Source organism: Centruroides vittatus, unplaced genomic scaffold (genome assembly GCF_030686945.1).
Source record: "Centruroides vittatus isolate TY-2023 unplaced genomic scaffold, ASM3068694v2 contig_883, whole genome shotgun sequence".
In the NCBI taxonomy this organism is placed as follows: Eukaryota; Metazoa; Arthropoda; class Arachnida; order Scorpiones; family Buthidae; genus Centruroides; species Centruroides vittatus.
In genome coordinates this window covers 1395766-1422089 of record NW_027122575.1, presented here as the reverse complement: position 1 = coordinate 1422089, position 26324 = coordinate 1395766, and the positions used below count along the sequence as shown (strand labels likewise).

At 29.0% G+C, this 26324-nt stretch overlaps 1 protein-coding gene across 1 annotated transcript; it reads right to left on the bottom strand.

Moving 5' to 3' along the window:
- LOC136983581 (uncharacterized) lies at window positions 1–26047 on the bottom strand. The gene is made up of 9 exons (XM_067280375.1): window positions 25750–26047; window positions 23747–23855; window positions 13242–13309; window positions 12095–12134; window positions 11910–12013; window positions 11576–11724; window positions 5706–5827; window positions 263–401; window positions 1–85 (listed from the first exon to the last, which is right to left on the bottom strand). The coding sequence occupies exons 2-9, from the start codon at window positions 23837–23839 to the stop codon at window positions 78–80; spliced, it is 723 nt and encodes a 240-aa protein (XP_067136476.1). The 5' UTR covers window positions 23840–23855; window positions 25750–26047; the 3' UTR covers window positions 1–77.
- Window positions 26048–26324: the final 277 nt, after the last annotated feature.

Sequence of the window (26324 nt, the reverse complement as noted above, 5' to 3'; positions counted from 1 at the left end):
TTAAATTTATTCCTTTTTTATTTCATTTACATTTTCTGTATAATTATGTAAATGAGCATATTTTTCTTTTCCAATATTCAGTCTCCTGTAATAATAATTAAAATAAAATTATTTCTGTTTTAATGCATTTTTATCAATGTGAAAAAAGAAGAATATTAAACAAACTATTTTAGCAATAATTGTTTTCTGTTATGTCAAAAATTTAAAAATTTATATTGCAAGAGATTAATTAATAATTAATTAAAATCAAAATAAGTCAAACCATTTTTTTCAACTTTTGTTTTCTTGAAACCTTCATTGTCAACATTCTTCAATATGATTCTGACACTTTGATTTAATGGTGGATATCTCATCTTTTCATTGGCTTTCTTTTTTATTTCTACTGTATTAACAGTTTGTATCTATTAAATGGACAAAACAAAATTCTGATAATTGAAAATTAATTTACGCAATATTAAAAATAGTATTTATTAATTACAAAATAACAATGATTTAGTCAAAAAGCCCATGTCAGGTTTTACAGACTAGTTTCAATTTCACAATGCTCAAAATTAGAATGTTACTCGGTAAGTGATGTTTAATTTTTAAGATATAGAACATCCTATATTTCTCATACGTTTGTAATTAAAAACATAATATCCTATATATATATATATATATATATGCCAAATCCATTTGTGTTATTAATAAATGTAGTCAAAAAGCTCTGGGACACCCTGTATGATTGTTTAAAAAGTGTGAATATGGAGCTGTCACTGCAACATTGCTGTGTTATTGTGCAGAAGGTGAGCAGTTCTTACCCAGGATTGTCAAAGGTGAATCTTGACACTTCCTTTATGAATCTGTAACCAAGCTGCAAACCCTTCACAGAAAATTCTAAAAGCCTTTCAACAAAGTAAACAGAAGGTTATGTTAATGTTCTTTTTTGATTACCAGGGACCACTTTTAATTAAAATTCTTCCAGAAGAATCTGCTATCAATGTGCAAGTTACTGAGAGAGACTCCAAACCCCATACAGAACATTGAATCAAAACATCCAAACAGGAACATCATTCCATCAGTGATGGAATGATGTTCCTGCACGGCAATGCATGAGCATAGTTTTCCACTGAAAATATTGTTTAGTAGTGAAGTTGAGTCATTCAAGAAGCTTTTCAATGTCAGGGATAATCCTATAAGTTGTTGTGTATGGTGTGTATATCTATTTTACCAATAGATACTCACAGGAATGCATTGATAAAATGGAGAGGAGGGTAAATCCTGTTCCAACAGATTAGACCCTTAGGCTATCTTCCTAGAAATTTGCTGCTATACTGATGACAATATAGCCACATAAGCTTCTTATGATGATGATTTTTAAGCATTTTTGTAATTGACAGCCAAAATAGCCACTGAAGCATTGGTATCATATAAATATAGTAAATTGTGTATGCTCTCAAGTTTATTAATCAAAATATTCTTATTTTATTAATTATTTTATTAATTATATAACATTTTTTCTTTATGATATACATTCTTTGCGTAGGGCACACGCCCAAACCTCGGCCATTTAAAAATTCAATTTGGTATTCTGTTCTTTAATAGACTTATGTAACCTAAAGATATCTGATTGATATAGATGAAAAATAACTATCAGAAACCTTATAACCGGTGAAACTCTAATTTAATTTTCTACGGCGAACATGTTTGGACTCCACTCTGGGTCCATTCTCAAGCCTAAATTCTCTTCAAAATGGTTTTCGACCAATCGAATACTTATTACTCCGAATCGCGTGCCATTTGAAAATTCAAAAATGTTCCATTAGCTTCTGTAGAAACTTCACCCAAAAAAACGTTTTCCTTGTTCACTTTATAAATCTTAAAAAGTTCAAAACTCTTTAATAAAAGACCACAAGTTTCTTTCCTTTCCTTTACTCCGTATTCTCTTTTTGCAGTAGGGCCTGCCATGCTAGCGATAACTTCACTTCGTCTTTTGCATTGATCGGCTGGGATGATTGGAAGGCCTTATAAATTTCAATCTGCTCTAACCATCAAATTTGATCTGTCTGCTTTGTGGTAGCCAGTAGTTTCGCGGCCTTGAAGTCTGGGATGATTTCTGGATCTGATGCATGTACCGCCAGTGAGGTGTTAGCTCTGCCATGTACAATGCCCTTCTGATGTTCTTTCCACCTTACTTCCACCGCTCTTTTGGTGGCTCCAATGTACACCAATTCCCTATTGCATCTATTATCCATTACTGGGATGGCGTACACCCCTGGAAGTTTGTCCCTATTTGGTTTACCTTTATCGTTCCGCAGGAGTTGAAGCATAGATGGACATTGCCTGTACGCTATATTAATCCCTTGTCTTTTGGCAATTTTACTCCTGTGTGGGCGAGTGCCACACAGGAAGCACTACAGCAGGAAATTAAATACTTGCAGGAAGTGGCAAAAGAGCACGGTTACAGCAGATTGGTACAGCGACTAGAAAGAAATTATGAAAATGGCAGTCATCCTGATCTACCAAGTAATGGAAATAACAAGAAAGCAGCGCAAAATATCGTACCCCTTTCGTACAACCCACTCTTAGCACCTTTGTATAGTAAAATTGCCAAAAGACATAGGTTTGACATAGCATACAGGCGATGCCCGTCTATGCTTCAACTACTACGGAATGATAAAAATAAACCAAATAGGGACAAACTTCCAGGGGTGTACGCCATCCCAGTAACAAATAATAGATGCAATAGGGAATTAGTGTACACTGGAGCCACCAAAAGAGTGGTGGAAGTAAGGTGGAAAGAACATCAGAAGGGCATTGTACATGGCAGAGCTAACACCTCACTGGCGGTACATGCATCAGATCCAGAAATCATCCCAGACTTCAAGGCCGCGAAACTACTGGCTACCACAAAGCAGGCAGATCAAATTTGATGGTTAGAGCAGATTGAAATTTATAAGGCCTTCCAATCATCCCAGCCGATCAATGCAAAAGACGAAGTGAAGTTATCGCTAGCATGGCAGGCCCTACTGCAAAAAGAGAATACGGAGTAAAGGAAAGGAAAGAAACTTGTGGTCTTTTCTATCTTGAGGAAACCGTGTTTTGTATTTTCGTTTCTTTTCTTTTCTTTCGAAGACACAATGTAGTGACGTAAACTTAAACACTGGGCGAATTTTTCATCCTTTTTATTCGGTTGGTGCTCTTCTTTCCTTTTTATTGTATTTTTGTAAATCTCGTTTTAGTCTTCTAATTTTAATGTGTTTAAATTTTATCGCTGATCTTAGTATTTTGAGGTTGATGTATTTTTTGTCTCTTGTTGGAATATTTTCTGTGATGGACCGTGGAAGAGAGAGTGTTCTTAAAGGTGTATTCTCTTTAAGGTGGGTTTTGAGGTAACGTAGGTCTGTCAATATCTTATCTATCTCACCTTTTATCCTTTGTTGGTATTTGTTGTCTTGGTATTGGGCCATGTTCTTCTCTTAGGTGGGTCTTTTATTAAAGAGTTTTGAACTTTTTAAGATTTATAAAGTGAACAAGGAAAACGTTTTTTTGGGTAAGTTTCTACAGAAGCTAATGGAACATTTTTGAATTTTCGAATGGCACGCGATTTGGAGTAATAAGTATTCGATTGGTCGAAAACCGTTTTGAAGAGAATTTAGGCTTGAGAATGAACCCAGAGTGGAGTCTGAACATGTTTGCTGTAGAAAATTAAATTAGACTTTCACTGGTTATAAGGTTTCTGATAAATTTAATAAATATGTAAAAATATAAATACGACTGTACAAAGATAAAACTTTGCTTTTGTCTTTCCTTCTCGCCGTTCACTCCACTACTTTTTATTAATTTTTTACTTTAAAATGTGATATTATGAATGTGGCAATAACACCAGATGACGCTTTTACCTGATTTTACATTTCTTCTGCGGAGGCAGTAGCCTCAAAAGAAAGGTCGTCTCCGAGAGTTTGTGAATCGTCTAAGGACTGCCGATGGAGTGAACAGCGAGAAGGAAAGACAGAAGCAAAGTTTTATCTTTGTACAGTCGTATTTATATTTTTATATATTTATTAAATGTAAATAACGCCAGCCATGTACTTTTTATTAATTTTTTTTTTTCGTTTCTGATAGAGTTATGTTTACAACCCGGTGTTTACAGGAGTTTGTTTATAGATGAAAAATTCATTATATTAAATATTTTTGGTGCACTGGTGTGTTTCTAAATATATACCAATTCTTGAGGTGTTTAATCCATGTGTATCTTATGTTTATAAACTTCTTTACTGTTATAGGATGTTACAAACAAACTTCCATTCTATCATGACTGTTTCATACCTATTGCTAAACCTCCCTCTCTAGAAAAAAATACAAGTGGGGAAAATTTTATGCTATTCCAGGAATGTGAAGAGAAAACAGAGAATAAAAAACAAAGTGTGTTTGAAATTCTGAGAATGCTTTCTGAAAGAATATGACATATAAATGAAATATTTCACCACTGAAAGGAATAGGAATATTTTGGGACAATGAAAAATGATATATAAATGTTAAACATGTAGAATTGTCTTCACTGTATTAATAAATTAATAATAATGCTTAAAAATTGTCATATATTTTAGAATTTAAATTAATGTTTAAGTTTGGATTATCATAAAAATTTCCACAACTCATGCTATTTTATAATAATAAGTTAATATTTTTAAATATAAGAGTTAACCAGATCTATATTATTCTTTTTTGTTACTAAGAGAAATATGTTTATTAAAGCAATTGATAATTAACTAACAATCGCAATTAATGCGTTATTTTAGTTAAACCAGGACATTTTCTGTTTACAAAGTATCATCATCATCTGAGGTTTTCTGTTGATCTTGATCAGAAATATCAGCAACATTGTCCTTTTTTTTTTACTGTGAAAATTTTCTATGTAAGACAAAATATGTCATGAATTGAAAATTTGTTTTAGCAGTTTGCATTTGTTCAATTAAGGATAGAGTGATTTTTTTTTCCAGAATGCGTGTCTAATACCAAATTGTTCAAGTACCGAGATACTACTGTATTTCATTCATCATTTTTACAAATGATTATTCATCTACAACTAAAAATAAGTTTAACAACACTTGACCTAAACATGTTTAAATAAACTTTACTAAATACAAAATTAATCTATAAAAACAAAACAGTGACAGTCTTAAGTCTGAAAGCAATGGCAACACCTGGTTGATAAAAAACCTAGGACAAGGAAAAAATTACACAATCAGTTTTCATTAAAGAAAACCTGATAAAAGGCACAAAATAAATTTAAAATTTCAACATTCTAAAATTCATGGACAAATTTGAGACAACATGCATGCTTACTTGAAGAAAAAATATTGAATAATGGAATCTGTACTTAAAAATTGTGAAATTTTCATATGGAGACTTTTCCAAATTCTCAAACAGTATTAGACTAAAACAAAAAACCGTGTTGTATGGAGACATCCCCAATTTTCAGTGTTACAGCAAAACCATGCTGTAGAAGTACCATGTTATACGAGGGATAACTGTACAGAATTTTTTCTTCTGATCTCAAAATGAAATATAAAGAGGTTAGTTTATAGCAAACTTCTTTTACAAAAAATATTACTACACAAGAAACATACACAAATGGAGCTTTTACTATGGAAAAGATTATTTAGAATAATAATAACAACATTTTTTCATATTTTATAGATTATATATTTATAAATGTTTACCTTTTTAATTACATTTGAATTAATTGCAGTTGGATATAAAACAGCAACATTTGAGAAGAAAACAGTTGTTTTTGGAAGTGTAATATTGTATAATTTAGGAAAATGTGTAAATTCTCCAAAGTCTGAAAACAAAAAAAAACCTACTTATTTTATTAAATTTTTAAGAGTTAATAGAATACAGTCAAATCTCATTACAGTAATCACTGATATAATGATAAATCCCTCCATAATGATAAGCTAATATTAATTGCTGAGGGCAGAGTTTCACAACCTGGGGGTCACTACCCCCCTAGCCCCCAAGTTGGAACTTGTAAATTGCTCACTTATGTACACATCATACATGCATGTTCATACCTGTCGCTATAAACTCAGCAACATAGTATAAAATATGTAATACAACTATTTCTATTATTTTATCGGTATTTTCTTAATGTATAAAATTAGTGCAATGTGATTATATATTTAAAGAAATTTACATTTATAATTACAGTCAAACTTCAAGTAGTAATAGTAAGGCTTACTGTTATTATTCCTTTGGGTGGGGGGTTGCAAAATATTAATTTTATTTATATAAACTATTTGGGGGGTCGCAGAGCTAAGAAAGTTGAGAATCGCTGGCTTAGGGAACTATTTCTTGACATAAAACTTCTCTTAAGTGAATGATGTCTTCTACTGTGACAGATCTCTGTTCAGTGATGCATTTTTTACACTGTACTCATAAAATACATAGTATTTTCCTTTTTCTACAATAATAATAATGCAGTTATTGTTCATTTTTGAAATTAAAATCTCTTAATACAGTGATTCCTTTTGATTTTTTTTTTTGTATTCAATGCTTATCTTCCAGCACTTTTAATTTAGATCCAACTACTACCACACCAACACCACAAACGTAAATGGCATCAATACAAATGAGAGCAAGGTTGTCAGATTTAATGTTTTTGGTATTTTATTGTCTAATTTTTTGTCCAAAATTAATTATCATTGTTTTCTTTTTTTTTAGCTGAAACATTAGCTTTTAAGAGAAATGTTTTGATAACATTTAACACAAAACAACGAAGGAAATCAGTTTTATTTTTTGGCACTTTTTGGACTCATATCTGTGAAAATATGAAATTTCATCAGGCAACTCTAGATAGTTATTGTCTAGCCATATGAACATAAAACAACTCATTAATACAGTTCTGATTGTGACATTTTTTAATGATATTTCAGTTGAATACACAGCTAATAGAGTAAATTTCAATGATGGAAACAATTTTCTCCCAGTGACTCCAAAGAATGGATAAGGAAATGAAATGCAATGCAAGAAAAAGAAAGTTGCACTTCTCGTTGCTGTACAGTCCACAATTTGCCAGTTTTGAGAACACTTCCATGGTATCTACATGTACGTCCAAAGGTACCATTAAATGTCTAAATGGTTATGAAAGAACCAAGGTTATTAAGAGAATTACAATTAATATCAAGAATTTTTTTCAGTCTACATACAGTTAATATTAAACAAACTTGTGAAATGATTGCTAACAGTTAATCAAATATATAAGCAACAATCCAGAACTACTGGATGAAAGCTGGCTTCTCATCATGTGAAGCAAAAAGTAAGTGAAATGACCCAGACAAGAAGCAAATCAACATCTTGACTGCAATTTTAGAAACTTAAAGTAATCAAATGGGAAAAAGTACTACTATTGCTTTGGTTGATGATAATATTTTGGTTTTTCTTGACATATGATCTCTAGAATTAAGAAAAAGCATAATGATGAGGAAGAAGATGAGAAGCAGGAGGAAACAATTATCCCAAATTGTATTATTTACAGAAGAGGCTTATCAACTTATAAATCACTTCAACAATTCCTTTCCAGTTCCCTGATGTATCAGAAAATTTAGTGGCTTTCAATATGATAAGATTGCTGTGTGTTTCACTACCAATAAAGGGAATATTGAAATAAACTGGAAATAAACTGACATTTCCAGTTTTTTCAGAAAATTATAAATTATGATAAATCAGTACATTACAGTCAAAACCTGAAATCCACCAGAACCTGATCTTACTAGGTTAAAGTAATTGTAACAAAGCCTCTTTTACCTTTAGAATTAATGTAATTGGCAATACAGAGATATCCCAATATAATTTCTGAGGAACTTTGTTATGTTAAACTCATTTAACATAATAAAGTTCTTTTAGAAAGTGTACAGGGATGTCTTAGTGTTGCAAATTACACTTATTAAATAATTACAAAAAGCATTCTCCTTAAAACTAAACTAATTCTAAAATATAATTTTTTAATTTTACTTTGTTTATTTTTGCCTATGAAGATTCAGGTTCTGACTGATTTAGTATTTTGATGTTTAATATGTACTGTAAAATAATATGTAATAAAAATCACTTAAATCTTGTACTAGAGGAGATGAATAATACTACAGGCCTCTGAAACCATATGTTGACCACCCAAGGGACTGAAGGAAACTGGTGTACTGACATGTAGATGTGCTTCATTTTATTGTACAGCTTTTATTAGAGAATGTCATCAGAAACAATCAGTGTATATGTTACCGGCAAAACCTGATTTTACGCCAAACTAGTTTGGCATAAGTGTGTCAGGCCAAACTAGTTTAGAATTATTATTCAAGTATATTAATGGTTAAATATATTAATAGTTAAAATAAAATTAAAAGGCAATCAATTAGATGAACAATATTTATTCATAGTCTACTTAATTATAAAAAACGGGGTTGATGTTACTCTAGATATCGAAGGTGGCAGCTCGTCTCTGATTTCAGCAATCAGAAGACAGGAAACAGTGGGGACACACGTTCTAACCTAACCTATTCTAATAAATTACCATAATTATTAGCAACCAAATTATTAGAATAGGTTAGGTTAAGTTAGAATGTGCGTCCCCACTGTTCCGTCTTCTGATCGCTGGAATCGAAGACGAGCCACCATCTTTGATACCTAGGGTAAAATTAACCAAAAACAGTGTTGATTAGAAGTGACACAACATTTGTACAAAACTATAAAATAAAAATAAGCTAATCAGTACTTATCAATTTGTATTTTTTTTATTAAGCCATGCACTTTTAAAAGTAATTAACTTTCGAAAATATTTTCAAAAATTCAAACGAAATAATAAAAATAACTTTTAGAGTCAAACTAAAATTAAAAATGAACTTATTTGTGTTTTATGATGAACTTAAAGTAACCATTAATATACTTGAATAATAATTCTAAACTAGTTTGGCCTACGCAAAACTAGTTTGGCGTAAAATCGGGTTTTGCCGGTAACATATATATGGGAAAATCATTCATACAATACTGTATCATACAAAGTCAATACATTCACATATTTATTGTTTTCTCAAGGTTTGGTCATTCTGAAAAAAGAGTCAATTTCAGTCTGTTTCTTATTCTTTATATGAAGGTAAGTGGAGAAAGAAGTCTCAATATTGGCTACACTACTTAGCATATCTGTGTTTTTTCATGGAAAATGACTAACTGCATTATCAAATGATTGATATTCTCTTCTTTTGAAATATCTGAAATTTCTGTCCTCCTTAATTCTTCTGCTTCATCATTTGCTTCCAGCACTTTTCAGCTGGGTTGTACTTTGGTTAATACTGATTGGAAAATTGCCTCTGGGTCAGGTTCATTGCAGATTGCCACATCATCCATTGTAACAAAATCTTCAAAATCTACTCCCTTGAATTTTGCCACAGAAGGTGGCTGTCTAGTGGGGCTGCAAAATCTTGTTCTTGGGTTGTAACAAATCCAGCTTTCTTGATACACTTCTGAATCATTTTGGGCTGAACTTTATTCCAAGCAGAACTAATCCAAAGCAGTAATGCATGCAGTGGATGAATTTGCTTGTGCAGATAGGCCATAGGTTTGCATTTTAGCAATGACCCAATACAGAAGCTGGTCTCAATAGTGCATTTTAAATGTTTTGATTGTGTCTTGATCAAGAGATTGAATTTTTGGTGTATTGTTTGGAGGCCAAATTTTTGGTTTTACATTTGTAAGATGATTCACTGGAGTTTGGCTAGGACAATTGTCCACTACCAGGAGAATGGACTGTTTCTTCTTCTTCATTTCTTGGTTGATACCTCTTACAGTATCCACTTCTCAAACAGGGGACAGTCATCAATGCAGATTTATTAGATTTCCAGGTCTTTGTGCTGCAGTTTTGCCAATTTATCAATCACCAAAGGTTTTAGCTTCTCTCCAGTTAAGATAGCACACTGCAGAACTGTAAAACATTCTTTAGAAAGTTTTTTACTCTTACATTTGTCACCCTTCATAATCAGGCTCCTGTCAGGCATTGCATTGAAAAAGAGCCCATACTCATCAGCATTAAAGATGTTGTCATCTTTGAAGCCACTGGTTTAGTCCAGAAATTTTTCAATGAACTTTGCAACAACAACTACTGGAATTTCATTAGATTCATCATACAACACTTTCTAGGAGATTCTGTGACAGTTTAAATTTCTCAAGCCAGTCACTTGATGCTTGGAAATCCAATACCCCAACTCCTTTGCAAACATTTTAACAATTTCTTGGATCATTGCACAAGAGATTTGGGCATTAACTGCCCTAATTTGTTTGAACCAGCATAATGTGAGTTCATCTAGCAAAGTTTTTTCTTTTTCCATTGTAAATCTCTATTTTATTGTATCTCTCCAAGTACTTGTCCTTATGTTTTTGGATATTGCTTACACCAACATGTTCTGCCATCTTTCTTTGGTTACTATTTTCTAGAAAACAAAGGATCAACCTTCTCCTTCAATGTCAGCTTTTTCAGTTCTTTCCTTTTCACCATCATAACTCAATTAACAACAAAATTTTCCAGTCAACTTGAATAGAGAAAAGACAAAGAAATAAAGCCTAGTTCTTCATTGTACAACTGCTTGGCAACTTGCTTTGACAGCAACTGCAAGACAAGTAAAATGGCTCCGTTTTTTCTAATTACAGAAAAACACTTCTATCAAGGTCAGCTTACAAATAGGCCATTAACACACTCCCACAAAACTAACTCCCCTTTCACATTCCACTGTAAAAGTAAACAGACAGCTTACTTTTTTATCACCATTTTTAAAAATCATTCTCACACTCGGAAATCAGTCAAGTGACAGGTTTTTTTTTATTTGAGTTGGATAAATGCTCTCTCTACAATATAATAGTTAGTTTTGTGCTATCTGATAAATTAAATTTTATTTTTGTTTTTATGTGACACATTTGTGAATTATGCTTAAGTGACCATCTATAAACAGGATGATCACCTGCGGCAAGTTCACAGCTAAGCCTAATTGATATTCCCCACTGGGTTAAAAAATGAATCCATAATTATCATTGTTAAATTGCCAAATCAAAGTAAAACTATTGTACTCTTTGATATTCTTCTTGAAGAAATTTGTTGCTACCATTTCTGCATTTCTTTTTCTTGCCCTTGGTGCAGACTGGACTCAACTGCTCAAGTTTTAGAGAGTAAATTAATGCTGCGTAATGAGGTTAGCATACACCATATGTGTACATATGGTGTATGTCCAGTCTATGAAAATTAGGTCAACTCAGGGAAATGGAGGTTCCAATGTATATGTTTTTCTGTTCTAACATTGTCTAACTTTGTACAAATAACCTCATTTGTAGTCTGACAATGCTAAACAAAGAAGGGGATACTTTTGAAAAGAAAAACTTTCACTATAACAAATCTCTCTACAACAATAGTTTTTCTTTCTCTGCTAAATATCACTATATCACTATTTGACTGTATATAAAAAAATAAAAGAATTTATTTGATAATTAATTTTAAGACTTCCCAAAAATTCATTTTAATTATGATCTTAGGTTCTATAATATTTATAAAGACATTTACTTTTCTTTTTCTGTTCCAGAAATGAATGATTTAATATGGCATTATTAATTACTGGTATTGTGGAATACGATGTAGGAGCTTTTATACTGTTATTTGGTTGTATGTTATGTTGATGAATCGATGTTTGAATAAATTCTTGTTGCATTCTCCTGAAAATAAATAACAAATTGAACTGATTAATAACTATCATTATTTATATTTTAACATCTAAAATAATAATTGGAAATATTTCAAAATTTATAAGGTTTGTTTTTCATATAAATCTTAAAATTATTATTTTTCACTAATTAATTAAATTTGACAAACAAATTATAAAATGAATTAACAAACCTACCAATCCCAATTGTTGTTGCATATCACTCTTAATTTTGGATTTTGCTTGATTGGTTTCAATTTAATTTGAGTTTGTGATAATTCTTTTGTATTCAGTGGGGGTAACTGTAAAATATAAAATAAATTTGCAATATCTGTAAAATATATTTACGTTAAATATATATAATTATAAGCAATCAAACATACTTTGATTCCATATTTATTAGTAGATTGTGACACTGGCCTTCTAAAAAAATAAATCAAACAACTTTAAAAAGTTCTATAATTTGTCCAAGATATACTTATAGATATTTTGCATATTCTTTATTATATTATTTATAGAATTATGCAATTTTTTAGCATAACTATATTTCAAATATTTACATATCTGGAATATAATTAGGAATTTGGTTCATATTGTCTAAAATTTTATACTAAGGAATCCAAATCAAAAACTGTCTAATATGTAAGAAGTCTTTTTGTTCCAAGTTACCTGGATAAATTTATCCCATAATGTAAAAAGTAGTAATCCTTATATAACACAGTTTTTAGGTAAATCTTGTATAGTGTGGAATCATGTTATATAGATGTAAGAATCAGTACTAAAAGGAAGATTATGTTGTAAAAGCTAACAAAAATACACTCATTTTATTTGTATAACAATTAGAAACTTAATCTGTGTTAAAAATAGCAATAACTGAGCAAACATCTCAAAATGTGATATATAAATGTCAGATAATGTATGTTCATATTTAATTTTTCTTTCTGTTCATTACTGATAGGAAAATCAAATGAGAGCATTTTCTCTGTTGCAGAATAGCCTCATCTTCTGAATTTACTTTTGCAGCTTCTAGATTTTGTGTATCTTCTTCCCTCTTTAAAAAACTAATCTATATTTGCTTTTGTCTGATAATCTTTTAAATTTCATAGGAAAAGTATTTTTGGCACCCTCTTTTAAAATTTGTGCTCTCTTCAGTCAAAGGATATCCATACAAAAATTAAGATTCTAATCATTTGGCTAAGTTTAAACCTTACCTAATGCTTTATAATGTAAAATTTGGAATTTCAAAATTTTCATCTATGCTGTCATTCTTTAAATTAATTTGATTTACCTTTAAATGCAATTTCCATCAAAATAAACTCAATTAGTCTCTTTTTCTTTCAGCAATTCTTGAATGTTTTTGATAGTTATATTATCAACTCTCTAATCATATTATTTGAGTAATGTGTTATGCAAAAACTACTACAATTCTGTAACTCTGTTAGAGCAAACACATGCTATAGAAATACTGTGTTATACAGGATTACTGTTTATGTTTATTAGACTGAAAATTAAATTATATGAATTATCTACCTTATATTATTACTTTTTAAGTTTCCTTTTGGATTACTTTTACTTGAATTCCATTTTTTATTTAAACTCTATAAATATGAAAATTAACATGAATATGAAATGATTTAATACATCAGAATATATAAAAAAATAAACTTTACATGAAGAAAACACATCTTTTGATAGCAATTATTAAAATGATGATCTGAAAGCAGTGTATACTAAAATAATATTTCTATTAATAATTCATCAAACTGTGGGTTCAAATTCTATTTCAAGTATGGAGATGTCCCTTAATTATGTGTACAGTTAAAGGAGAAAGTAAGATTACAAAAAATGCATCATTGTACAAATGCATTGTGGTATTTTTTTTTGCGTTTATATTTTTCCATTATTTTTTTCAGTTTAAACTTTCGATAACTATCATGTTCGGTAACTATCATTCCAAAAGTTATGTAAAACTTTAAGATGGCTTATTGAATAGGTTGAAAACGTTAGTTTGTATAAAAATAAATAATCTCAGCAAGTTAAGGTGCTTTGTGGGGATTGTGTATTGCATCACTGTACATAAAAAAGAGGGAAGGAGTTGAGGCAATGCCTTTGTTAACTTTTTAGTGTTATTAGTGGTTTGAATTTGTTCTTATACTACTTACTAGTCATTTGAAAAATCATCAGTTTAAAAATATTTGCAGAACTTTATAAAGTCATTTCTTCAATGTTAGGAGTTCTGTAAACTATTGTACATTTAATTAAAGGGGAAGGAGTTTGACCGAAATGCATCATTGTATGTAACGGGAAGGTAGAGGGGTCAAAAATGGCTCATAAGTTTTACACTTAAGTAATGGATTGCCCCTATGAAGCTCTTTTTAATTTAATTGGGATTATTGTTTACAGGTGCACACTGTAGCTACTGTGGTTACTGATATAGTATTTCATAATTAAAATAAAAAAATGAAGAAAATAAATTTTTAAATGATTTTACAGGAACCATATGAAAGAAACAAAAAAATTACATATACCTAGATATATTTAATACACAACTTGTCTGAGAAATTTAAACAATTTATCATTTTATTTCTGTCAGTTTTAAAACAATCATCAGTTGTTTAAATATTAAAACTGGTAAGTGTATTTTCATTATGAAAAGGTAACTATAATTGTTCATTTTATTTTACAATAGAGAGATAAAGATAAACTGTTTAAGCCTTTGAAGAAACTTGTATATCAAAAGGATTTACATACACAATGCTTCAATTTTATTGTATATTTTATTGTTTAAAATTTATTTTAATAATATTTACAAAGGAAGAATAGATGAGTGAAAAAAAATTTTTAAATAATTTTAAAATTTCTTACATTTCAAGAATGTAATAAATAACATATAATTTTTTTCATTATACAGTGTGATCATAAAGTCCCTCTGCAGTGAGCCATACCCATGTGGCTTGACTGAGTGATGACATCATAACTTACTTTAACTCTTTCAATGCACAGTCATCCTGTGATGTCATTACTTCATTCCTGGAAGCATCTCCCATTTTCCTGCCCACTGCAGAGGGACTTTATGATTGCACTGTACAATAAAGTATAATATTTTCAAGATTAAATGAAATATTGAATTTCCAACTGTATTTTAAATTGCTTAAATATTGCTGACCCTCAGTTTTATAGACTGTGAAAACAATGGAACAAATCCACTTGTTCCAATGCATCTGTTGGAGAGGAAACAGTACACTCAAACCTGTTTTTGTGCGGTCTATTTTTGTGCGATTTTTTATTTGTGCGATTTGTTTTGTGTGATTTTTTGTGTGCGGTATATGAATTTCAATCAAATTGGTATACTGCACAAAAATAATTGCACAAAACACATTGCACGTATAAAAAATCGCACAAAAAGGACCGCACAAAAACAGGTTTGAGTGTATTTGAGAATATCAGACTAACTGTTAGTACATGACATGTTTATTAGGCCACAGGTGGAACTATTGTTTATGTTCCTGTTTGGAAATGTAGTGTTTGTTTCCTTCATATTTATCACAATATGAGCTGTGTGTGTCTCTCAATTTATCATATCTCATATAAAGTTCATTTTGTAGTTGACCATGGCTATTATAGACAATCATCATTATTGGATCATTGCTTTGCCATATTGTTATATGTTTGTTATATCAAGAGTCAACAGTAGAACATATCTACACAATAATTTTGTTAAATGAATAATCCTTTACTTTAATAATTCTATATAAGTAACTAGATGGCATTCAGCATTAAATATAATTTAGAATTTTCAAATGTTTAAATGCTCATCGTAATACATTTAATTTTCATATTATTTTTAATTCTTATTTATATTGTTATAATACATTTTTTTTAAAAGTTTTTCTTCATGTTAAGTTTACTTATGATTCATATAAATACAGATAAAATAGCAACTATCATATTCTGTAATATTTAGGATGCTACAAAATATTTTAATCAGGTGTTTTCTCACAACTTTTAACTTGATAAATAATGTCTTTCAGAAATTTCCTATTTAAAAGCTTTAGTTTTAAAATATGATGTTGCAATGTTTTGACATTCTTACAATTTTTATTTTCCTATTAAAATGTTATACATTGTTTCTGATTTTATATTAAAACAGATAATAGTTTTATTCAAAACTGCTTTTCAGACTTGCAATTAGCACATTGGTTTTGCTACTAATTACTGTTTTTATTAATATATAGCCATTACTAAAGCATGCAAATATCAATTAACATACTTTGTTTGTCAATCATTTTGAAAAATGTGAACATTCTATTGAAACACACAAAACAAACCACAGAAATCAGTCTATCAACATGCGTTTTATTTTGAAGTCTATTAAAGTCTATTTTGCAGATACTATCAGATGGGCAATATATTAGCAAGGTTGAGACTGAAGTTTTAAACGTGAAAACATGTACATCGGATGTTCAGTGCTGCTTTCCTGTAAGCCTAGAAGTTTGAAAATGGTGTTTGGAATGTCAGGCATGATTCCACTGACTTTCTAAATGCCATTGCCAAACTTCTAGGCATACAGGAAAATGGTGCTGAACATCCAATGTACACATTTTCACGTTTAAAACTTCAGTCTCAACCTCGCTATTATATTTTGAACTTAAAATTGCATTATGATATAATTTTAAATTAAAATGTTATTGTTTTTGTATTAAATAAGTAATGAAAAACAATACTTCAAAAGAAAAAAGCAATCTGACTATAAAGATCTTATAACATCCTATACATATATGTATTTAAAATTATTGAAAACAAAATACAAATTATAATTTATCAGCAGATAGTGTAATTAATTTAAAAATTATTGTACAGTGAAACCTGACCAGAAGGAAAAACAATTTTTCAGAACAGAGTGATTTTCTATGTTAAATGAGTAATTATTTATTGTGACATTGTCACAATGCCAGGCTGCAAATTTTAATCATATTTTTTTTATTTATTTAATTTAAAATATATGCTCTCTACCTCAAATTAGTACTGTAGTGTCTTGCTCCCTGTAAATCATACTTTTCCTGTAATAATAGAGCCATGCCAGTCATCTATTAACTGCTTTCAGGAGAAAAGTTTTGAATTAAAATAACATGACTTCCAGTTTGCATTGGAAGTTCTCACAGTTATTCGGGACCTCCTACTCCTAAGGTTTCCATATCTGGTCTCAGATTTCATCTATCTAACTCCATTCTTGAGATTAAGGAAAGACAGATGGACAAACAGACAAATGGGTGGACAGTGGAAATTTATAGGTCTACAATTTTTTCAAATTGCAGCCCAAAAAACTGTTCAAAACAGAAACTTGCCAAACTGCAAAAATATTCTGTACAGTGTGATTCCAATTCACACAGGTATTTAATATACAGTAAAACCTTTGGGAATCGGAATTAAGTATTGTTAATCTTTTATAAAAATTTTAAGTTATGAATATCTACAGAAACAACATATAATTTCTAAGAAATAGTGGAATGTAATTATGTAAAGTACTGGTATTAATTCTGGACACTTTCAGAAGATTTTTTAAATTTTCCTTACACTCATGAATTTCATACAGTATTTAATATTCTAACTAGATAATGTATTACAATGTTTTCTATTGAATTTGACAACATAATTTTGGAAAGCTTTAGTAAAATTATTTAGTAAAACAACATTATTACAAGAATGCTTTTTTTTTAAATAAGATTTCATATAAAATACATACCATGAAGTAAAATAATTTATTTTTTATATTTTTGTCAAGCACCCTTTTTCCTTTTATTGCTGCCTCGATTCTTTGAGGTATTGAATCTACCAGACACCTGAGATCTTGTGGTGTAATCACCTTGAACCAAGTTTGGATGATGGCTTCTATCAACTCCATTTTGTTACTGGAATTTTGGTGTGACACCAACACCTTCAGCCTGGACTACAGATTTTCTATTGGATTTAGGTCAGGACAACAATATTTTGGTCCCTAAACACTTTAGGCAATGTCTGGCTCATGAGATGGTGCTCCATCCTGCTGAAAGATGCATTGCTGACGGTTGCCATCAAACAAATCCTTGATAATGAGAAGCAGTTTTGAACTTTGTTTTCTGGTATGTTTTTTGCATCAATTTTGCCATCTATGACAGCAAGATATCAATACCATATCTGGCTATGCAAGCCGACGTCATTACAATCACAGGATGCTTCATGGTGGCCGTAGTGCACCCAGCCAACATGAAGCATCAGGTTTTCACTGGTTAGGCAATGAACAAACTTCATTCCATCACTTCTAGAGATATAAATTTTTGTCTTGTTGCTCCAAATACAGCAGCAAGACAAAAATTTGTATCTAATGTCTATATGTATAGACAAATAATCTTGATTTAAAAAAATATTTTACTTTTGATATTTGTAATATATTTTATTTGTGTTCAATGTATTTTCTTACTTTTTAATATTGGTTATTATTTGTTATTTATTTTAATATTGGTATATTTATTATTTTTTTAATTTACATATATATATATATATATATGTGTGTGTGTGTGTCTGTGGTATTAAAAGTACTCCAGCCTGCTTCTGTTGTCAGGATTAGTAATGTGGCCTTCCTCTTGAAAGGTTTGCAGAACTCTGCACTACTGTAATCTAACAGTCAACAACAGAAATTACATTAGAATATGTTCAAGATTAAAAACATTAAAAAATCATTATATCTTTATCTGTTGTTTCATTGTTTTTGTTAATCCTATGACATTTAACAAATTTTAGCTTTAAAAATATGAAAAAGTGTTAGAAATACATAAAATGTATAAATTATGTATGAATGTGGAGCCTATTATATGTTAAGAAAATTGCACAATTGTTACATAATAAACATATATTTCTGTAAGATTTTTTTTGCTTCATCAAAAGACAAAAATGCTCTCCTCAACATTTCAAATTCTGATCACCTCAGATATAGACGTTAGTTTTACAGAAAGAGCAGATTAATAAAATGGAAAAAACAAAGAAAAGACTGATCAAATTGTCATAATGTTGAGAAAAGATAATAAAATTTTAAAGTAAGAATAATTTTTCCACCAATATTAAAATAGGTTTAGAAAAAAAATATTTCATATTTGGTTGTTTAAGATATTGGTAACTATTTATTTGATTACTTTTATCATTGATGATATAAAGTTAGATTCATTGTATTAATAAAATTTAAAGGTAAGTACTATAACAATTTAAAACAAACTGCTTTAATATTAATCAAAACCAAACTGTTCTTAAAGTTGTTATGGTAAGAAATTATAAATGTAGAAGCCTTAAAAACAATTTTGTTTCAATGAACTCAAATTAAATTATCAAAAGAATTTGATAATTTAATTATATAATTTAAAATAGGCTATGTATGATCATATAGTTTTTCTGCAGACAGCAATCATCGTTATCTGAAGTTTCTTTTCAGTTTAAAGAAGAAAATTCCAATGAATAGTATTTCATTTTATATATCAGATTACAATTTTATTAATTAATAAAATGTTAACTTTTTTATCTCATTCGTATTTCATAATTGTTTTTAAGTATGGTGTAATTATACAATGAAATAAAAGTAAACTCTAAATTCATAATGAGTATTTTAAGTAATAAATTTCATACCTGTAACAACATGAAAATACTATTTAAATGATAAATTATTAATAAACATCATAAAACTGTAAAAATTATATATAGAAATAGCTTCTTAAATCGAAATAAAATTATATTTGTATAATATCTTAATGCATATTAATATAAAGTTGAAAAAAATTAAAATATATTTTTTTAGTTTTTATTTAATTAAATGATATTGAAATATAAATATATATCATTACCCCCAATTCTTTCAATAGTTTTTATCTGCTTTTCATCTACATTTTGATAATTTAGCAATTTATAAAATCAAAAAACAAAAATTATATATATATACATATACAGTATATCTTATATATAAAATTCTCCTGTCACAATTTTTGTTACCGTACTCCTCCGAAACGGCTTTACCGATTTCTACCAAATTTCATATGCATATTCAGTAGGTCTGAGAATCGGCTACTATCTATTTTTCATACCCCTACACCATTTCCCCCTTTCAAAAATATATTTATATATGGATTAAGGCTTTTATGTAGAACAGATGGCGCTACCTTCCGACGAATTAAGTTTGCTTTTCTGTCAGGCATTATGCTTTTCTGTGAGAATGGACTGAAGCAGATCATTTTCTATCTATCTATATAAATAAAATATAACTTTCGTTCGTTCCTACCGATTCCTTTGAAATTTTGACACAACGTTGCATTCGAATACGCACGTGTTTTTATATATTATATACATGTCGAAATTCCCCCCAGTGGGGGGAGATGGACGGGATTAAGGCTTACCGTGAAGAACTCGGCTTCTATTATACTATTTTACATGCGGTTTTTTGCGTTTTTAATTGCGTTTTAATAGGTTACGTCAACAGAATATACACTAAAAAGGGATTTTTCGATATTCCCCAGAGGGAAAAGTGACGGGATTAAGGCTTACTGTGAAGAACTCTGCTTTTATTATACTATTTTAGATGCGTTTTTGATTGCGTTTTAATAGGGTACGTCAACAGAATGTACACTGAGAAGGGATTTTTTTAAATTCCCCCCACGGGGGAAGTGTTATACATTTATAATAGATACATTTTGAACCACAACAACGTGTGGCCGGGTCAGCTAGTATCTTATATATATATATCATATTATATTATATATCTTAAATAATTTAAAGTACTGGTATCCTTCATATAACATGGTAGTTACGTTCCGAAGTGCCGTGTTATGCAAATCTGTGCTATACGAAACAAACAACAGATGGAAAACATTGGGTTTCATTCCAGATGTTAGCAAAATATATATGTATTTTTCCTAGTAACAAAAAAGATTTTGTTACTGGGAAAAATACGTTTATTAAAGCAATCGATAATTTATTTCTAATCAATAATTAATTAACAATCTCAATTAAAAGTACTGTATTACATGTTAATATTAATTTTAAACGAGGGCATTTTCTTTTTACAACGTATCATTGTCATCTTAGCTTTCTTGTTGATCATGATCAGAAGTACCAACAACATTTCATATTTTTATTATAAAAAATTTTTTATGGATGATGAAATAAAAATATGTTATTAATAAAAAATTTGTTCTAGTGGGTCATGCTTGTTCAGTTGAGTACTGAGTGACTTTTTTCCAGAATTTGTGTTCGAATACCAAATTGTTTGAATACCGAGATACCATGTTTTTGTTTGTCATCTTGTGAATGATTGCTTACCTACAGTTAAAAAAAAGTTTAATAGCACTTATCTAAAAATGTTTAAATAACCTTTACTAAATACAAAGATTAACCTATAAAAAGAAAACACAGTGACAGTCTTAAGGGTCAAAGTCTGAAAGCAATGATGACAACACTTTGTTGATAGGACAGGGAAGAAAAAAATTGCACTAACTTTCCTATCAGTTTTCATTAAAGTAAACCTATGAAAAGTACAAAATAATTTGAAAATTTCAATATTCTATCCATGGACAAATTTGCAACACATATGCTTACTTGAATAAAAAAAATATTGAATAACAAAGTTTACACTTAAAAATTGTCAAATTTTGTAAAGAGAGTTTCTAAAACCTTGTTAAAGTAAAACTGTGTTATATGAGAAATACCTATATAAATAATTTTTCATTTTAATTTACATAAATTATTAAAAGTGTGATTTTATATAAATTTGATATGGTTAATTTTGTGGATTACAACAGTAATCCAGCTACAACTGAATAGAATAAGATAAATTATTTTTCAATTTATTTTTATTTTAGGCATTTAATATACTGTATTCTCCATGAGTTTGGAATTGAATTTTAAGATTTTTTTTTAATCGAGAAAAAAGTTTTTAAATTATAACTTTATGAAAGTTAATAAAATTTAATAGCTAAGTTAGCAAAAAGCAGGTAATATTTAGCAGCTCTATTTCTACACTCTTCTGCATATACAATAACTTTTAATGCAGCATCATAATATCAACTCCAAAGCACATTATTTTAAAAAAAAAGTGTTTAAATTAAATGCTCTACCAATAAATTTCATTTGAACTATGACTATTAAGCAGTATACCTTAAAAAATTTATTATTGATCACATAATTCATTATATTGTCTATTAACAATAAACTTGCCAACTTCCAAAGGGTTGATTCCAGAAGTAAAATAATTAGGGGAGATTTGACATTTTTCACTCACAGCAATATTAAAACATTGTTATTGCTTCTTTAGTTGGTTTTAATATATCATATTGTTAAAGTTAAATCATATTGTTGATTAAATATGGGAAGAAAATTTAGGAGTCAGATAAATTAAAAATTTTTGCCAAATTCGAGGAATCTTCCAGTGAGTCCAGAAATGCTAGTAATCCTAAGTAACAATGACTTGTGATTGTTATTTCAAACTGTAAATTCAAGACATCATCAATTGTTCTGAGATGTTAACTCAGTTTGCTTGTCTATTTCAAACAAGCAAAATGGGTGTCTTAGAGTGTGTGTGTGTGTGTGTGTGTACTATTTGTAATATTGTCTGTAATATTTGAGTAACATGATTGTAATTCAGTGTTAATTTATCTTAATCAAGATAAACTGACACTGAATTATAATCACACTGGAAATGAAAATAGATAGAAAAGCCATATAAATAAAAAAAGGATTATGCCAAATATTTAAATTTACTGTAAATAAAGAAATTTCAATCAAATTTCTATATGTTTTTATATAGAAATCTTTATATAATGAATTGTCAAAATCCATGTATAAAAATTTATTTCATTGCAATTTCTTTAATCATAAAATTTTTATCTATTTAGCCCAACAAGATATAGAATCTTGATGAGTTATATAAAAACAGTATTTAAATTTAATATACTAAAACATGGTACCAACTCTAAAATCATTTAATGCAGCAAAACTTTGTTTATGACGATTGAAAACATTTGAGCAAATAATCTTCTTCAGGAAAAATTACATTCTACAAGGACAAACACCTACATGAATTACATTCCATAATTCAAATAGGTGTTCATTCTTCTAGAACAGGGCTTCTTAAACTTTTTTATTCACGACCCCATTTATGATTGTGATTTTTTTTCGCGACCCCCCCCCCCTCCCAAAAAAATAAAGATATATAAATATTTTGCAATATACATATATATTGAAGATAAATACAAATTTGCAAAAGCAATAATGGTGTACTACCACAGTTCACTCTTGTGTTACAATGGAACAGAGACAACTGAATACACTGAAAAGCAACAACTCTACACTAGTTCACACTACAATCAGTGTTGCTGAATTGTTGTCTCACTGCACCAGAAGTGATACAAAGTGCAACTCACGAAACCTACGACACAAAGCATGCTATTTTCAAACACAAATTATTTTCAATATTTTGCATTAAAATCTCGTGACCCCAAGATTTCGCTAAACGACCCCAAATGGGGTCGCAACCCATAGTTTAAGAAGCCCTGATCTAGAACATAATTTTTCTAAAGAAGATTGTTTACGATGATTGAAAACATTTGAACAAAAAGTTTTACTGCATTAAATGGTTTGAGTTAGTATTTGTAGTTGTGCAGTTCATATAGGAGTATTAAGTTATAAAAATAGTAATAATAATTTTCTTTAAAAATAAATTACCTGATTATTATTAGTGCTAAAAATAAGTGTAATTGACTTCACATTCAATCAGATTTAATTGGTAACTGAATCAGAAATTAATATTCTTTCAAGGAATCATGCATAATTAACAGTCATCGATCAGCCAAATACTACATGCAATAAACTGTATTTATAAGATGCACTGTTATTGATATTAAAGTTTATTAATGTTCTTAATAAACAGGATACAGCCCTAAAAATATCAAAATAAATTTTTAAAATTAAAATTTCTTGATTAAATGTTAAATGCATACATATATATGCAATTTAAAATAACTTGCCCCATTTTGTTCTTGCAAACAAATATTTTTTGGAATGCATTTTTCATGATAGCTGCTAATGTTTCTTGGCTTGGATGACTGAGCTGATTTCATGATGAAGCCTGTTTGACTGAAAGTAAACTACTGTAATTTAATATACAAAACATGTTAAATTATAATACTTATATATGTACAATTATTTTAATTAATTGATTCTATCAATTTATACAGGACAAATCAAAAGAATATATTATTAAAGAAAACATAAATATAAGTCTACCTTATAGCAGGAACAGATCTATCTATAATTAGGTAGTTAAGTATAGACAAATGGATCAACAGATAAAATTTTGCTTACATTATATTGTATTACCATACTTTTGTGCTTATAACCAACAGGGTATCTATGTTTAAAAGACAATTTGAAAGGTAAAGGTTATGCAATTGAGTAAATTATACACCAAATTTAAATTGCAATTTGAACTTTACACCTGTACAGTAATGGCTACTTCCATAGGCATCTGGTTATACGGTGATATGGGTTATGCAAAGGTTTTACTTTTTGTTCTTGTAATTTTCTGTGTTATATACACAAAAATACAATATATAAAATAAAATACTCATTTAAAATAGAAAAGATCATTAATAAAATTAAATCAAAATTCGAAACAGGTGAAGATAGCAAAAGATAACTATCAATAATAGATTTAAACCATCCTTCATGCAATTATCCACTGTTCTATCATCTTATTTCAAAATTATAATAAACCATATTTAAATATCTCAGAACATATATTTCTGATTGAAAATATTATAATAATTTATACAGTTATAAAAATAAAAATATATATATTAACATGGAAAAAAGATTTTGTGTCAAAGAATGACAGGTGCAATCCTTTATTTTATTGAAGAAAAACAAAAACAATTTAGGAAATATTTTCCTAAATTCTCAATTTTTCTTACAGCAAATCAACAAACCCACAATAGATTCTCTTCACCAAACATCAGATATGTAAATAAATAATCCTCAGAAATATCCAACATTTGCAATGATCCTAATTCTAACCAAACATGCAGGACTAACTTAAGAGCAGCATACTATCCATTAGCATCTTCATTATGCATGCTCTGTTAATGTCTGTGTGAATTTTATTAAATATCTATTAAATTAAATCCAAAAATCTGTTAATAGTAGTTTTAAGTTAAGGCATTCACAACAACATGTTCTTATGTTTCTTATGTAAAGCAGTTAACAGTCTACATGCAATGTTAAGCAATGCTATACACACTGTACAAGTATGCAGACAATACAATTAAAATTGAACTGTCTATGTACAGTACCTGTGTAGCATATCAAATGCATAGGAATGGGAATAATTCAGGTTTGAGCCCTCCCCATGAGAAACAGAAAGCATGGCTTAGAAAATTTGCTTTGTTTACTTTAAAAACTGGTTTTGAATATGCCATTCTCTCTAAGTTAAACAGAAAAAAATAATGATAATTTTTTTAGAGAATGGGAGAAAAATAGAAAATAGTTACTATATTATTCTGTAGATACAAGAAAAGTGGGCTCTCAAACTATAGTATATGCATCAAGTGAGACTTTTCAGGATTGCAAGATTTTGTATTAGATGTTTAAAAAATAAGTAATAAGTAACAGAAATGCCAAAAAATAATGTTTCCATTATCTAACAAATGGTACTTTTGAGCCCTTCCCTAAAAATGGAAATTGTTATGCTATTGGTGTGTATAGATTTATCTACTTAACTCTGATTTTCATAGTTAATTTCTTTTTTAAAGAAAACATATTATAAAATCTTATATGAAAGTAATAATTATGCAAAATTCATGCAATTTTGCATTAGTATCTGATGTTATTTTGAATAAAATTAAGTAATACATAAATTACACAAACATTTCATTCTTTTATATAAATCTGTACATGTATATAGACTAGTATATAATATTCTCTTATATATAATTAAAGTTTCGGTGTACTTATTTAAGTTCAAACTACTTACTTTAATAATTTAGTTGTATACTCTTGACATTGAAAAGAACCTGATATTACAGTATTAGCATAGGAAAAATTATAAGTTATTATCCTATAACAATACTTTAAGAAACTAGAACAAACAATAACTGATATTAAAACCTTAAAAAATCTCAATTTTGCCTGCCTATATAAAGAAGTAAAGCTGCAGCATACATCACATCCTGCAACTAAAGCTATAGCATTAGCTAAATGTAATGATTCAGAGACAAAAATCTGAAAAAAGTCATCAAATACAAAACCAAAACACAACACTGTATCCAGGATGTGCCGAAAAAATTTTATATAATTTAATATATAGTCGACTACATAATTTAAGTTTTATACAATTAAAATAATACATTATTATTTTTTGGCAAAAGAAAATATTATTCAACCTTAATTTTTTATTCATTATTAAAAATGTCTACACAATATAAGACATGTAACATAACACAATGACTATATAACATGATAAAATCTAAATATATTTCTACTTAAGATTACAATTCTATAAAACAAAAATATGCAATAGAATACAGCATAATACCTTAATGAAGATGA

What these genes read in the sequence shown, in the direction of transcription:
- LOC136983581 (XM_067280375.1), bottom strand. Translation starts at nt 23,839, where the DNA reads ATGAAATCAGCTCAGTCATCCAAGCCAAGAAACATTAGCAGCTATCAT. An exon ending in TCTGGAACAGAAAAAGAAAA is followed by an intron (nt 5,828 to 11,575) that starts GTAAATGTCTTT and finishes TTTTGTTTTCAG; the next exon opens with ACTTTGGAGAATTTACACAT. An exon ending in ATTCAAATGTAATTAAAAAG is followed by an intron (nt 402 to 5,705) that starts GTAAACATTTAT and finishes TCCATTTAATAG; the next exon opens with ATACAAACTGTTAATACAGT.